The sequence below is a fragment of the Uranotaenia lowii genome, chromosome 1 (genome assembly GCF_029784155.1).
Source record: "Uranotaenia lowii strain MFRU-FL chromosome 1, ASM2978415v1, whole genome shotgun sequence".
NCBI classification, from domain to species: domain Eukaryota; kingdom Metazoa; phylum Arthropoda; class Insecta; order Diptera; family Culicidae; genus Uranotaenia; species Uranotaenia lowii.
The window spans coordinates 112,443,179-112,459,377 of record NC_073691.1 but is presented as its reverse complement, the minus strand read 5'-3'; the positions used below and the strand labels follow the sequence as shown (position 1 = coordinate 112,459,377).

General features: G+C 38.0%; 1 protein-coding gene across 7 annotated transcripts in view; it reads left to right on the top strand.

Moving 5' to 3' along the window:
* LOC129738823 (protein unc-13 homolog 4B) overlaps positions 1-12,274 on the top strand; it is a 90,636-nt gene extending 78,362 nt beyond the window's left edge. For 6 of the 7 annotated variants that reach the window (XM_055730117.1, XM_055730118.1, XM_055730120.1 and 3 more), the window contains 8 exons: positions 4,387-4,727; positions 4,799-5,006; positions 9,169-9,989; positions 10,053-10,548; positions 10,608-11,141; positions 11,212-11,663; positions 11,728-11,921; positions 12,001-12,274. In XM_055730117.1, coding sequence (XP_055586092.1) covers positions 4,387-4,727; positions 4,799-5,006; positions 9,169-9,989; positions 10,053-10,548; positions 10,608-11,141; positions 11,212-11,663; positions 11,728-11,921; positions 12,001-12,092 — 3,138 coding nt within the window. In that variant the 3' untranslated portion in view covers positions 12,093-12,274. Of the gene's footprint in view, positions 1-3,764; positions 4,299-4,386; positions 4,728-4,798; positions 5,007-9,168; positions 9,990-10,052; positions 10,549-10,607; positions 11,142-11,211; positions 11,664-11,727; positions 11,922-12,000 lie in introns of those variants that run through there. The other variant, XM_055730122.1, reaches the window with a different exon arrangement.
* Positions 12,275-16,199: the final 3,925 nt, after the last annotated feature.

Genomic DNA, 16,199 nt, shown 5'->3' with positions numbered 1-16,199 from the left:
AAATTTTTGTATAATAATAGACGATGTGTGCCTGTCACGTTAACAACTATCAATATTTTGACAGAGGAACTAAGATATAATCTGCCGAGTTTCAGTTTTTTTTTTTATCGAAAAAGGTTCGTAATATTAGACACCTATCAATTTCCGGTCATGAAAAAACGAGCTCCGTGTCGGGAGCTCGTTGAAATGATTACCGAACTCGGTAATTTCCGTTTACCGTGCAGACAATTAAAAATTTCATGGCGACTGTTAAAATTTATTTCATTAAAATTACGAAATAGTGTCACGAAAAAATTACTAGATTCCCATAGAAAAATAGCTCCGAACCATTCAAAGGCAGTGGTTGTGCTGGTTGTACTTTGTACAAAAGAAAGTGGACTGAATTCTAAGTTGAGTTATTAAGTTTTGGTTTAAATAGTCGTACGCAGCTCGCGCGCCACAGTTTGCCGACCTTTGGTGTAGGTAATGACGCAATGTATTCTAAACAAAGAATAATCCATCAATACATGCATCCGGATCGACTTGAAGCCGATTGCCGTTTTAACAGTCGTTGTTCTAACTACCTAAATATATCCGCCAGGTTCTTCGGTGGCTGACAAAAACGGTTGAAAATTATTTATAGTTTACTTTCAGGAACACATTTAATTTGCAGCAAGTTTGCGCGCTAGCTACCACTCTGTACGTTACCAGGATAGATTGGGAGAAAATCTCCCATAGTCGATCGTAGATTAAGGCGTTAAATCTTCCGTTTAGTTACGTCGTCGTCGTTGTCGTCATTCATTAGTTCGATGTCCGCTTTGTCAACATGTGCTAAAAATTTGCTCTAATTTAGGAAAGTGCGTGTCAATAATTAAAGCTTCTTAACGGATCACTCATCGGGCCATTTGTTGATGGTATTCATTATAGTAACGAAGCAACAAGTGAAAAATGTATATGCCAACGCCTACTTTGATCGCAGGAAAACTGTCCTCTCACCTTACATACGCATGCCAGCTGAAGACCGTTGGCTGAGAATAAACATATTTGTAGAGAAAATTGTGGCAAAAGGAGATGCTCCTAAAAAGATTGGTCAAGAAAGAACGCCAAAACTTAACGGTCACTTTGTGATCTTGAAAATTAATTTTAGGAGGTTTGCGACTAAATGAAGATCGCCGAAGAGTGCGAAGAAAAGCGCGAAAAACGATCATAACATACCAAAAAATACGCCTTCCCCATCCCGCGTGGGTCCATTCTTAGTGCGGCTTGACATGAAAGCGGGAAAATAGAGCGAAAAATGCCGCGAAAAAGAAGCTTACTGAAAAAACTGACCAGTGAATTATAAATAAAAATGTACGTTTTTCAGTCCAAGTGCGACGGTCGAACCTTTTCGATCGGTCAGTAAAGTTTCTTTCGGAGCTGCTAATCTTGACCTACAAAAAAGAGGCCTTTGGTAGTGTACGAAGGGCTCAAAGGGATAATTTGTATGGCATCGTGTGTTGAAAACTGGAATGTGTTGTGTAACGTATTCGATTGTGCTTTCTTTTCCATTATTTGATCCCTCTCAACAAAGCAGAGGATCGTCATCGAGAGGAAAATCCAGTGATTCCATCAACACTCATCCACCTGCATTAACCGAATCGGTAGATTGTCAGTCAGTCACGATAGAGTCACAATTTTAAGAGGAATCAACTTTCCCAGATAACGTGTAATTTGGCAGTGAAAATAATATCGAGATGCGAAATAAGATGTAAATTAGTCTAAAAATAGATTCACATAATACAACTCTTACTCGGTAAACATCAAATTTGAGAGAAGAAAAAATCATCGAGCAGAGGTGACATTTTCGTGATAAGATTTTTTTTTTAATTGAGTATTTTTCTGAAAGAAACATTGGCATTTTTTTTATTCCTTTTTTATCTTACCGGTACGAAGCACGATTGAAAACCACTTCATTCTAGTGTGAGCAAAAGTAGTGGCTCCAGAGACACAAATGAATGAATTTGGTAATGCACTAAGTAGAACCTAAGCTTTGAAAACAAAAAGACGAGCGTTACAGAAGTAATTGAAAATCCATTTTTTTTCTCACAGATCACAGGAATTATGGGTATGTGACACAGTGATTAGTTTGTTGGTTTGTTTATGAAGAAATTAAAACTCTGAAGTAATTTGCCTTTTTCCGGAACTTGGTTCAAGCGAGGATGTATATAAGTTTCATAATTGCACGTCGTTGAGTTACTAAGGTTTCCCCAAACCAAAATTTTATTACTTTCAAACCCTAAAATTGATCCATCAAATATAATAATGAAGTATTGAAAGTTTTACTTAAACTGGACAAGTCAAAGATTTTGAGGATAATAAGTTGATAGAAAATAGGTCAAAATTTCCATTAAAAGAATCGTAATCATTTCTGTAAAATTAACATTGCAAAAAATTTATAACTTTATTCAAGTGAAGATTTTCAAGTTTGGAAACATTAATAAGCGAAAAAAGTTAGAGTCTTTTTCGTTCATATTTTCTCGTATAATTTATATGGGGGATGTAAGGAAAATAAAAAAATGATAAGAATTATTAAAACGAATCCATATTTCTTTCAATATTATAAATCGTCTCTTTGTGTATGGAATTTCATGGAAAGTACTTGAAAATGTTTGAACTCAATCATTTCAATGCAACCGATTCTGTAAGGCGTTGGAAATTTAAATAAAAAACCATAAATTTCCTCCATTTCAAAGTTTTTGGGTTAGTGAATCCGATGGATCATCTATACATCTTTCTATGTAAGAACATGTTTGTTTTTTAATTTGATCATGATCTTTTGAGAATTGTTTGCCATGTGTCATAATTTATATTGATTTTTTACGCGTACTCCTCCGTTTGAAAGCTTTATGAAGTTTTCCATTTTAATAAAACTTCATGTTATTCCATTTTTTTTCGATTGGCACACGTTTTTAAAATAGAATGGGTCTTTTATTACAATAAATCATATGAGGTTTATGCCAAAACAAAGGCTGAAACAAATTTGGAGATTATCTCTACAATTTTTTTGGAATTGTGTCATTTTCACTGTTGCTCATTAAAAGAAGCACCTAAATCACATCTTTTTTAACATTTCATAACTTTCATTGAAATGAATAATCTTTTAGTATCAAAACATGTTTGTGTTCGAATACGATGTTTACGTTATTTAAAACTTGTTCGGGTACAAAATTCGATGTATTTGGAAATGACTTTGTCAACAGCTTTTAATTTTTTAAGCATACAAAGGAAATGAGTTCAGTACCTTGTCTTCGAAAAACCATTATGTTTGCGTAGGTGGCAGTTTCTGATATCTTAAAACAATAATTGTTTAAACATTAACTGCAAACATCGTGGAAGAGTTCATAAACCAATTGAAAATGAAAGCTCTTTTTGGAGTTGTTCAACTGGAAATTTATTAAATAACTCTAACGCCAACTAAAATTATCTCTCGCTTCATTCTAGGAGACTGAAATGTTCATGAAAATTTTCCATACCTAATCAAATTAATAAAAGTATTTGAAGTTTTACGTAACGCAATCAGAGATTGAAATCTAGAAGTTAAAATCCTAAAAATAAATTAGGATTTTTTTTATTTTTTTTAACTATGAATCAATGCTTGCTTGGATATTGAATGACCCTACCCCGATTTTGAAATTTTTTTAGAAGATGGTTCTAAACATTAATACAATTTCTCGAACTTGGTAAGCCACATCATTGACTATGTTGTTATTCAAAAATACTTTCGTTTTATGTTTAAAATTTCAACGTTTTTGGAATTATGCCATACATATTGTCCCTAAATAAAAAGGTCTTACAGACGTATGTTTTAAAATATAATTAAAAAAAAAACTTACATTGCCAGAATCCTTCACACCGTCATGAATACTATCGTTTAAAAATAAAGACATTGATTAATATTAACGAATTTGAATCCGGAAGCGACTCAGACACCGTCTTCGATATTAAGCTAGCCAATCATGAGTACCTATTCGCTACCACGTCTACTGGGCGGGAGTGGTCTCAGTGGCAATAGCAAGTTCAATCTCAAGTTCGGTACGCTTCGAGCATCGAAATCCTTTCGGGGAGAAAAAAATCGTTCCAAATCTGTGGCCCGGTCCGAGGGGCTGTACGATAGTTCACCGAAACGGTCCAAAAGTAGCCATGAAATATGCAACAACATGTACAATCTACTGCCAATTCCCGTCGTCAACCGCCGAGGCACCCTCAATCGCAATCAGTTCCGTGGCGTGCGTAAGGAGGTCATGGATCAACAGGCCAACATGATCGTTCACTCAATGACTGTAGGCAATTGAACCTTCTCGTACTATTTTATAGTCATCGAAAAATTATTAATATTCTATTAATTTTTTTAACATCCTCATTCGCTAGATTGAAGAGTTGTACGAGGAAATTTTGTTCGAAATCATCAATAATATAGGCTGTGAGGATGAGGAGCTGACTGAAGAGAGTGCAATTCATTACGTGCAGGATGCATTTAAAATTAGCAACGAAAAACACGAAGAAATCCTCCATGCTGCGAGGAGCAAAGAGCCTCCGGAGATTTGCCTTAACGTTGAGGTGATTGAAGCCAAAGAGCTGGAACCGAAGGATTCGAATGGACTGTCCGATCCTTTCGTCACCATGTACATTGTCTCCAATCCGACGCACCGGTACAACACCTCCGTTAAGGCTGCCACTTTGAATCCGATCTGGGAAGAGCATTTTTCGCTGTAGGTATCTTGTATTAACCCTATTCGGTTCTTGATTAATTTTAATAACGCTGTGTAACTCTGTTCTCTAGGCCAATCGATGAAAATGCCAATGATGCGAACCTGATTGTGGAAGTGTGGGATTTCGATCCAGCGGAAACGATCAAGGAAAAAATGAACAAGGTCTTCGACGTTAAGGGTGTGCGAGGACTGCGTAAGCTGATGAAAGAAATCGCAGTCACGGCCTCGACCGGCAAGCACGACAATGAACTGATTGGTCGAGCCAGCATTCCACTTAAGGTAAGCTCAGTGGCATCAAGAGATGTATTGTAGAAGTTCTGAAATCTTGTTTTCAAACTTCAGTCAAACAAAGTATTTGGGAATGTATTCGAAAAAAGCATCACTGTCTTTTGTGAATGCAACCTATGATGTATTGATGGAAGTTGATAAAATTTTCAGAGAAACTACTTTATTAGTGTAATGTTCGCATATGAAAACATGTTGACGATCTTTCGAGTGGTTTTTAAGATAGTTTTCAATCAGGAAGTCAATTGACCAATATTTTTGGACGCGATCGTGAAAAATCCAGGAAAGTTTCACTCCCATTTATTGATTTATTATGCCGTTAATACAATTTCTCAGACCCTTCTAAATAAGCCACATCATTGACTATGTTGTCATTAAAAAAACTTTCGTTGCCGTCAAACGGGGTATCATGCAAAAGCAGGGTTAGATGCAACATTTGTATACCACAACACTAATTCAATTTTTACTTCAATATACTGTAATAAAGTTATCATTGAATGATAACAAATTGACGATGACATAGTTTTTAACAGTCATATCGGTGGTCGAGTGGTTAACGTGGTAAGACGGTAATCACTGATCCACTGATGGCATGGGTGCGTCATGCGTTATGTCATCACAAATGTATCAAAAACTATAAATTTTCAAACGTTTTCATTCGATTTTTCATTAATAAAGGGTGATACGGTCAACATTTGGTCAATATCAACTTGACGTATTTCTTTCAATTTTGCATTTAAAAAACCTGAACACCCCTTATTTTGAAGGTGTGTGTGTAGAATGTTGCTCCTATTTTGATTTTGGAATTCACTCAGTTGTCAAAATGCCGTCCAAGGAAGAAGAGCAGCGTATCAAAATTTTGCTCGCGCATCGCGAAAATCCGAGCTACTCGCACGCAAAGCTGGCAAAATCGCTGAAAAAGTTGCCAAATCAACCGTTACAAATGTAATTAAAGTGTTTAGGGAACGTTTGTCGACAGCCAGGAAGTCTGGATCGGGGGGAAATCGAAAACCGGAAGCCGCTGAGACGACAAAGAGAGTTGTCGGTAGTTTCAAGCGAAACCCTAACCTCTCTCTCCGAGATGCCGCAAATAAGCTGGGTGTATCGTATGCAACCGTGCATCGAGCCAAAAAACGAGCCGGACTTTCGACTTACAAGAAGGTAGTGACTCCAAATCGCGATGATAAACAAAATACGACGGCCAAAGCACGATCCCGGAGGCTGTACACGACATGCTGATGAAGTTTGACTACGTGGTAATGGACGACGAAACCTACGTCAAAGCCGACTACAAGCAGCTTCCGGGACAGGAGTTCTATACGGCAAAAGGAAGGGGAAAGGTAGCAAATATTTTCAAGCACATGAAACTGTCAAAGTTTGCAAAGAAATATCTGGTTTGGCAAGCCATCTGTACCTGTGGTTTGAAAAGCAGCGTTTTCATAGCTTCCGGGACTTTCAACCAAGAAATTTACGTGAAAGAGTGTTTGAATAAACGTCTGCTGCCTTTCCTGAAGAAACACGGTTGTTCCGTACTGTTTTGGCCGGATTTCGCATCTTGCCATTACGGTAAAAAGGCCATGGAGTGGTGCGCCGCGAACAACGTGCAGGTGGTTCCCAAGGACAAGAACTCTCCAATACGCCAGAGCTCCGCCCAATTGAGAAATACTGGGCTTTTGTCAAGCGGAACCTAAAGAAGACCAAAAAACTGCTAAGGACGAGCAGCAGTTCAAGGCAAACTGGCTTTCTGCGGCGAAGAAGGTGGACAAGGTGGCTGTACAAAATCTGATGGCAGGGGCCCGGCAATTCGGATTTGGGAAAGCGGAAGCCTAACTGAATATTTTTCCTGAATTTTATACTTATTTAACTTGAAAAAGAAATTTAACTTGATTTTTAAATAAACGATTTCACCGATTTACACGCGATTTCCCTTGACTAAATTTTGACCGTATCATACTTTAAATTTCTACAAAAATTACTTATCTACTGTGTATAGGTTACAATACAACCATATAAAAAGGTCCTTCCTTCCTTCCTTCATTGAAGTGTGGCGAAGCTCTTGCCAGTCACAAGATGGAGAAATGTTGACTACAGTCGTGCTTTGTCCGTCATGTGAGTAGTGAGGTTCCGTTAATCCAGTACTAGGGTGGTCGGATTTACCGGTTTTTTTCAAATCCGGTATTTCGGTATATGTAATTTTTAAAACCGATAAAACCGGTAAAACCGGTATTTTTTCAAAGCATATCGAATTCCTGAAAAAGTTTCGTCTAATTGCAGTAGTAGTGGCATAAAATGCTCAGAATTTATAACGCAATAGATTTAGCAACATTTTTGATTAAAAATATGGTATTGTGTCTTTAAATTATCCCTTTGTCATAAATTTATCATCATCCTCATGATAATCATAATATTTATCATCGTCATTTCATTATTATAATTTCACTGTGAAGTTGCAGAAATTATAGAATTTTAATATCATTTTCAACATATGTTTGTCCTGTACTCTGTAATACAGTATTAAGATTTAAGAACAGATTTTACAGATTCAGTAAAAGTTTCAAAACGTCTTTCATGAAAATGATATACAAAATGTATATATTTTGATATACCTACAAAAAGATTTTACGGTAAAAAAACTCAATCACAAAACTCTGTGACAAAGTTTCTGGTTGACTCGCAGAATTACAGATTTTTGTTGTCCAAAATACGAATGTTTTCCCCAAAACCTAGGTCGTGATGGCATTCCTTTTGCCTTTCTAACATTAAAACGAACAAATGGGAATAAAAATCCAGTCAAAATTCAGCAATAAATCTAGTTGTTTGGATTAAATCCGTACGTGTTTTATTATAACACTGTTGCAAATTCATAAAAACTTTGTTACTGCTTTGTCTGGAAAAAGAAAATGCTTCAACAGCGTTAAAAATTAAAACAACAGAGTTCCATCAATTACCTTGAAAATATTGATAGATAAATTCTTATAAACATTTGAACATGTGTTTAACTTCTGACTCCATTGAAACATTTTATGGTTCAAAACAAAGCAGGATGTTTCTAATCAGTTTTCACCATTTTTGGTTTAAAATTCTAAATTTGTGAAAGCCCGGCACCGCTTAGAACGATTTTTATAAACTTGGCCTGTTTATAGTTAAATCATTTCTGCATCTTTTGATCAAATTCCAGTTTTTCAATGAAAAATAAACTTGGCCTGTTTATAGTTAAATCATTTTTGCATCTTTCGATCAAATTCCAGTTTTTCAATGAAAAATTCAGTGATTATTGTGAAGCAATCTTAAATTTCCTGTTGCTGTATCTTTCCTTCAGTCATTGTACTCTTGAACAGTCTTTAAATGTTGTGGAGCATTAGTTCGATAGCTGAACTGAAATGTGTAAAGTTTCTTGAACAAATATCTCCTAAGAGAGAGATGGCAGCATGTTAAAGCTCTTTTGAACGCCACTATAGCTTTGATCAAAAAAGTTACATCGACAAGTTTTAGCAATATTCAAATCTCACATAAACCTTGCAGTAAGGTTTATTGAGCTTAGATTTTGAAGCTGATTAAACAAAATTTGAGTTTTTGTACTCATACATATTTGGTTAAAAAAACACATTTAGCTTTGTCAATTTTATTTCAATGCCAAAAAATAATGAAAAATTTACCGGAAATACCGGTTTTTTACCGTCGCAATAGCCGGTATTTCCGGTATTGGAAAAATGGATGGTTTTACCGGTTTTACCGGTTTCGGTAAAACCGGTTAGACCACCCTATCCAGTACGGATCCGTTTTGTTGAGGGAAAGTTGCTAGTCCAGTCAAGCGTGACGGGCGAATTCTCGCAATTCTGCTCACTTTCCAAAGTTCAGTATTCGTTCTTCAAAACTCAGCTATATGAATTTTGTTAATTTCTCGTTTTTTCTGATTTTCAAATACAATTCCCAATTTTCATTTTATGATTTCTAATTTATAATTTCTGTTGTATTTCTACTAATTTTCGAGAATTTTAATTTGGTTCTAACTGGTTTTGGATACTGGTATTCCTGATTTCTGAGTTCTGTCTTCTGATTTCGGTTTACTTATCTTCATTTTTGGTTCTTTATTTGAATGATTTTGAGATCTTTAATGTAAATTTTCCACTTCGCTTTAATGATTATTTCTTTACAGTCGATTCCTGCATCCGGTTTGATTATGTGGTACAACTTGGATAAAAAGAACAAACTGAAGCGCCAGGGCACGATCAGAATAAGACTGAACTTTAGCTCCCAGAAAAACAATCAGGTGGCTGCTCAAGAGCATCGGCACCTGTTGAGGATTCTTCTACTGCACGAACTAGAAACTTCGAAAGTGGCCCAGTACTGGTGGTCCGGAAAATTCACCCTCCAAGGTGAAGCTGTCCTCACTCAGCATTCGGCCCAGAGCAGTCTATCTAGCACGGCAGTGGCATTTATTCAATGGTGTGTTTACAGTTCCATTCATTTGGATCATCCATTGGCCTTCAACCTGTTCGATACGCTGCTGGACAAACTGGTACGGCCAATCCAAACCCGATCAGTCTCGGAAGAGGAACTGAAAATGTTCTGGGATGCAACGAAGAAGTTACTTCCGTCATGTTTTTCGATCATAAGAAAACTACGCAAGAAGACTGCTGGCGATAAAATGGCCATTAAGATGCTAACTGATGTACTGAATATACTTTCCAAAGTTTCAATGCTAGAACCACCGGAGGGTACCGATCTGTTCCCCGCAAATCAATACAGTTGGATTAGACGGACGAGTGATTCCGTAGAGCCTAGTTGGGACATACGAGAGGCTCTAACGAGTGCAGTGGTATCTGGGGCGGAAAATTGGTTCAACTGCATTGAGGAGAGCCATCAGGTGCAAACCGGATTAGACGAAGATCGTTTACAGAATTTGATCAAAATCATCCAACTGGTGCGGTCTGACATTCAGAGATCTATCGAGCATTATGATAAAATTTTCCAAGAGTATGTTGCTTTGCAGGAATGCACGAAGTAAAACCTTTTATAACAAATTTCTTTACCTTTCAGGGTGGTTCACTTTCAGTATACCAAAGAACTGTACATCACTTACGAGTTGAAACTCGCCGAGCTTATAAAGCCTTGTGTGGAGGATATCTGCCGAAAGTTGCGTCGCATTGATATTCCAGAAGCTTCTGGTGCTCAGATTGACTACGAAGACATTAACATGGGTACCACACTGTTTGAGTTGTACCTTGTACTGAAACGGTTCTCAGGACTTGGGCCCGGATTGAGTCCCGGAGAGTCTGGGTTTGCCATTGATGAATACCATCGGTGGTTCATGGGTGGCGTCGCCCATTGGCTGGACATTGCTGTCTACAAGGCATTGACTCGAATTGCCAAAGCCATCGAACTGGACAAACTGCAACCGGTCGACGATTCGGTCAAATATTCTTCCTCGGCCGTTGACACTCTGGCTATTTTCTACCAGATCAAAATCTTCTGGCAACAACTCGCTTGGCCAGATGTCGAAGGGGCCTACATTTTCGTGGCAAAGATTGTCGATGTAGGTATAATGGAAATGAGATAAAATAACAATTTTCTGTATAAATTGCGTTCTTCTAGGATATTTGCCGGTGCTGCGTGTTTTATGCCGATCGAATGGCCGCGCGTGTCGAACGGGTTGGGCAAGTGGAAAATGCATACGAAAAGAAATTTATAGTCACTCAAGAATGGTGCCTTGCGATTAACAATATCGATTACATTCGGCAAAGTTTGAAGCCGTTTGCTTCCGAACTGGGGGTGGATGATATCATTAACAAGTTGTCGGATGTTCAGAGTCCATTGGAAGCGGAACGATGTGCCAGTACCCTGCGAGCAGTGCTAAACAATGCAATCGATACGGAGAATAACAAAATCGCGGAATTGGTAGACACATTAGCTGGAAAAATGGCCCCGGCAATGCGTCGTTTCTTGGTGGAAGGAGCCGGACTGCTACAGCAAGATTCCAATTCAATGGATCGGTTGATGATGTACATGGAAGAATCTTTAGCCATGTTGAACGGCGAGCTGAACGAACAAAACTTCGAACGTGTTCTAAAAGAAATTTGGAATAAGCTAACCGGTGTGTTGTACGACTTAGTTCAGAGTAATCTTGATGTAGGTTCTATTGAATAATGATTCATGAAAACATAATCAAACTATAGATTTTGGTATTTTTTTTTTTCAGAAACGTCGTTCACCTGCCTTTTTCGCCAACTTGCGGGACACTCTACACATTTTAGTGGCCAACTTTAAAACTTCCGATAATCAGGATTCCGTTGATGGAGATGACAAGAAAGCGCTTGATTACATAGAGAGGCTTCTACAGCTACATGGCTACGAAACGACCGATCTCATTCATCAGTATTACATTGAACGGCTAAAGGAGCAAGAGTCGTTACAAGTCGCTGGGGGTGAGAACTACGGTCTTCTGACAGTACAGTGCCACTTCATGGACAATGTGCTGGAGCTGACAGTCATGAATGCTCGCAACTTGAAACCTATGGACGATAACGGCATGTGCGATTCGTTTGTGCGGATTCATTTCATACCAGAAGAAAGATTTGTTGGTGTTCAAAAACCACGAACACAAACTCAGAACAAAACTCTGTGTCCGCTATACGACGAAAAGTTCACGATGTGAGTATGCACGAAGTAAATTGTCTTCCAGTTGTTAACAATATGAATCTTTCTCTCGCTGCAGAACATTTACCCCGGAACAGCGAGCTGTGAATGATGCGCTTATTCTGTTCAGCGTTAAAGATAAAGACCTCTTCGGGATGTCAAATCAATATTTGGCCGAATGTTACTTAAGCTTCAATGACGTAGCTGATAACCCGAGCGAAAGCGACAAACTAAAGCAGAAGCATTTATTGTTAACACGCCCAACGAGAATGGGTATGTATTCAGTCTATTATTTTTTTAAAAATAAATTCAAGTAATGAATTAAAAAAAAACAAATAATGTTCTTTCACAGATACTGACTGTGTTCGAGCTTTGGAATACCGGCAAGGTGACAAGCAAGCCAAAGATTTCATCAAAAAGCTGCGCCAGAAGATGGGCCAATAACTTGCAGACGGTCTCGCTCAAACAACTTTTTCCCTTGAACAGGGACAGCAAGGGCAAATTTCTCGAATCTCGGTGTATTTTATTTACTTCTTGCAGTGCCTTCGAAAATAGTTTAGTTTTTGTTTGTTTTCGAGGAATAAAAAATTGATCCGCAGATAAAACCTCCAAGGCCAAATATCAAACGAGTTGTGCTTTCGAAGACATTTTATAGTGCTTTATTTATATTGCCATTTTTAATTGCTGTTAATATACATATATGAAAACATACGAAAGACGAACTCGTTTTAATAACGCATAATATCACGGTATTCTTTTATGCTTTTGAATCTTACAACAAGAAGATCTTCCTAATCCGCCAGCAGTCCCGTGAACTCGCAACAGCAAATCACCAAGGTAACACCATGTAGGATAGTGACACAATATTACCGACTTGATTCACAGGAAGACATTCTGATTTCCGAGCTTGGATTCATGATACAACGGTTAGCGGAAACGGTCGTGAATTCGATAAATCAGTATGGTGGAAAAACTTGGATGTTCCTCAAATTCTAATGGGGCCAGTTTTCTTCGCTTCAAACATTCATAAATTTAAATGTGGGTTAGGGTGACCACGGCTGTATGAAAAATGATTCATCTTCGAATTTCGTAAAACGACCGATTATATCTGGTAGACAGGCTCAAAAATTGATTTTTTCTTTAAAGATTTTCATCCGGCTGGATGATTCATCCCGTTGACCTGTGTAAAACTTCAGCTCAAAGGGACTTGATTCACCTAAAAAAAGCTTAAAGTTACGATTTTTACCCTAAAAAATACCAAAAGGGGAAATAACATTGAAAAGGTCATTTTGTTCATTTTTGTCATTTTTTGTCATTTTTGTCATTTTTTTGTATTTTCGTTATTTTTGTGATTTTTGAGATTTTTGCTACTTTTGTCATTTTGGTCATTTTTATCATTTTGGTCATTTTTGTCGTTTTTATCATTTTTGTCATTTTTTTTAAATTTATTTGTTTGTTATTAAAATTTTTTGTTATTAAAATTTTCATACCATTTCATACTATGAATTATTTTATTACCACCCTAGAGCATAGGAGCATTTTGAACAACTCTTCCGAGTTACAAATAGCAATGGCCAACAGAACCCGCAGCTCGAGGCGCCCACAGTAAGTCGCATTAATGGCGTCAACTCGGAAGCGCCCACGCTGGCTGAAATAGAAGCGGCAATCAAGGACATGAAATCCAACAAAGCGCCTGGAATCGATTGCACTCCTGCTGAAATGCTCAAAGCCGACCCTGCCCTGTCAGCACAAATGTTGCACCGTCTTTTCGCTGACATTTGGGATACTGCAACATTCCCGGTCGACTGGATGCAGGGTATCCTAGTAAAGGTCCCGAAGAAAGGAGACCTGACAGAGTGCGGTAACTGGCGTGGCATAACTTTGATCTGTACAACCTCAAAGTACTCTGCAAAGTGATCCTGAACAGGATCCAGGAGAAAATCGACGCTACACTCCGACGGCAACAAGCTGGATTCCGATCCGGACGATCATGTGTGGACCACATCACAACGCTACGAATAATACAAATCAACGAATTCCAGGACTCTCTTCTGCTGGTGTTCGTTGATTTCGAAAAAGCATTTGACCGACTAAACCACGAAAACATCTGGGCTGCTCTAAGATGACGAGGGGTCCCAGAGAAACTAGTCCATCTCATCGAAGCACAGTACGAGGCGTTTTCGTGCAAAGTTTTGCACGATGGTGTCTTGTCCGAACCTATCCCGGTAACTGCTGGAGTGAGACAGGGATGTATTTTGTCACCGCTTCTTTTTCTCATCGTAATGGATGAGATCTTGACTGGATCGATTGACTGTAGACCAAACCAAGGATTACCGTGGAATCCTCCAGCAATCAAGCAACTGAACGACCTTGACCTGGCAGACGATATTGTTTTGCTCGCCCAAACACAACAAGACATGCAGAGCAAACTCGACGACCTCACCGAAAGCTCCAAGGCAGCAGATCTCAAAATCAATGTCGGAAAGACCAAGTCGATGGAAATCAACACAGAAAATCGTTCCAATTTCGTGGTAGCTGGACAACAGATTGAGACAGTGGAGTGCTTCCAGTATCTTGGAAGCCAGATTACGCCTGATGGTGGTACCAAGATGGACATCGAAACCGGGATCAGAAAAGCCCGATTTGCGTTTGCGAGTCTCCGAAACATCTGGAGCTCACGCCAGATCTCTCTACGAACTAAGATCCGAATCTTCAACTCAAACGTCAAATCCGTATTGCTGTACGGGTGTGAAACTTGGTGCACATATGCGGTGACGACGTGAAAACTGCAAGTTTTTGTGAATCGCTGCCTGCGGAACATCATCCGCGCTTGGTGGCCTGGCAACTGGATTTCTAGCGTTGAACTTCATCGCCGGTGTCATCAAAAGGCGCTAGAAATCGAGATTCGGGAACGTAAGTGGAGATGGATTGGGCACACGCTGCGAAGAGATGAAAACGAGATTAGCAGAGAGGCGCTTGACTGGAATCCAGATTGGCATCGAAGAAGAGGCAGGCCCAAAAGCTCGTGGCGGCGAAGTCTAGCCGCTGAAATCTGCACAGTTGACGAGAACCTTGGCTGGCAGCAAGTGAAGACGCTGGCTCCGAATCGCCAGCAGTGGAGATCTTTTATCTCAGCCCTATGCGTCGGTCAATCAGCGCCGGACCCTTAGGTAGGTAGGTAGAGCATAGGTCGGCAACCTGCGGCTCGTGAGCCGCATGCGATTCTTTTTCCTTTTTTAAAGGAATCTAACTTATAAAAGTCATTAATTCTCGACCAAATTTTGCATTTTTTTGCTATTCACTATTTTGAAGCATCAGCTTAGAGATAAAGATTTAATTCATCAATAACCAGGAATGCAAATAATTATTGTTTTTTTTAATAGCAAAAAAACTTAAATCAAATTATTTATTTCCAAAACCTGTGTATATTTTTGAATCAATCGAACACCAAAATTGTGCTGTAGCTATCAGGAAAATCAAAGTTTATCATTTTCAAAAACCCTCATTATCACCGTAACCCTCATTAAAGTTTATATTTTAAGCACTTGCAATAACTTTTTTGCCCTTTATGAAAATTGATCAATTGAAATTTTCAAAATCGTATTAGAATAAATCAACCATTTCGAAAAATAATCACAATCTTGACACGTAACAACATGAAAATTTTGGAAAAACCACCTCAAACCTATCTAATTAATTTGAATTCATTCAAAACGATAATTTTAAAGTTTTTGAATATAGATAACTCATAATAACTTCCAGTTGGCCCTTGGCTTTCCCAGATTTTCAAAGAAAAAAATGGGAATGCATGGTCCGCTCCGGATGCTCGGATATCGAGGAAAAATACTCCGACTTTGTTCCAGGATTATTCACAATTTTTACGAAATTCCAAATTTTTAACTTGTTTCAGTGCATGCATTTTCTGAAATTGTGTTTTGATTTTTTCAACTTTTCTCTTGCCTTTTTATGGAACATACGTAGATTTTGCCCGGATGTTATCCGGTTTTGAGTTTAAAATTTGGAAACCCAATGCCAAAATCTGGAATGCTTTCTTAATAAATAACGGGTTAAAAAGTTAATAAATACCCGAAATTCAAATATATAATAACAAAACGAAGAATTAAGAATTAAAAATTAAAGATTGACAGCTTTTCAAACTAGTATTAGCATTGAGAATGAATGAAATCTTAAATTCTGAAAATCTATTTGAAAACTAAAACACAGTCTAAATCAGTGGTTTTCAAACTTTTTTCACTCGCCGCCCCCTTGTGCAAAATTTTCGAGCTCAATGCCCCTCTGGGCAAATTTTCAGCAAATCTAAAAAAAAAGATCTGGATCGTTGAAAACCCATGTGTTTTTGGTTTTATATTGTTGTAAGACTCAACTCAAAGTTCAATCAAATTTATATGATGGTCTCAAAGCCAAAGAGGTAGGGTGTATTATAAGTGTAAGAATGGTCGATTTTGATTTAATAATATCAAACAATTCTTCATATTTAAAACTGAATTTTGTGATTTTTCATATTTTTAGAATTTTATTTATTTACATACT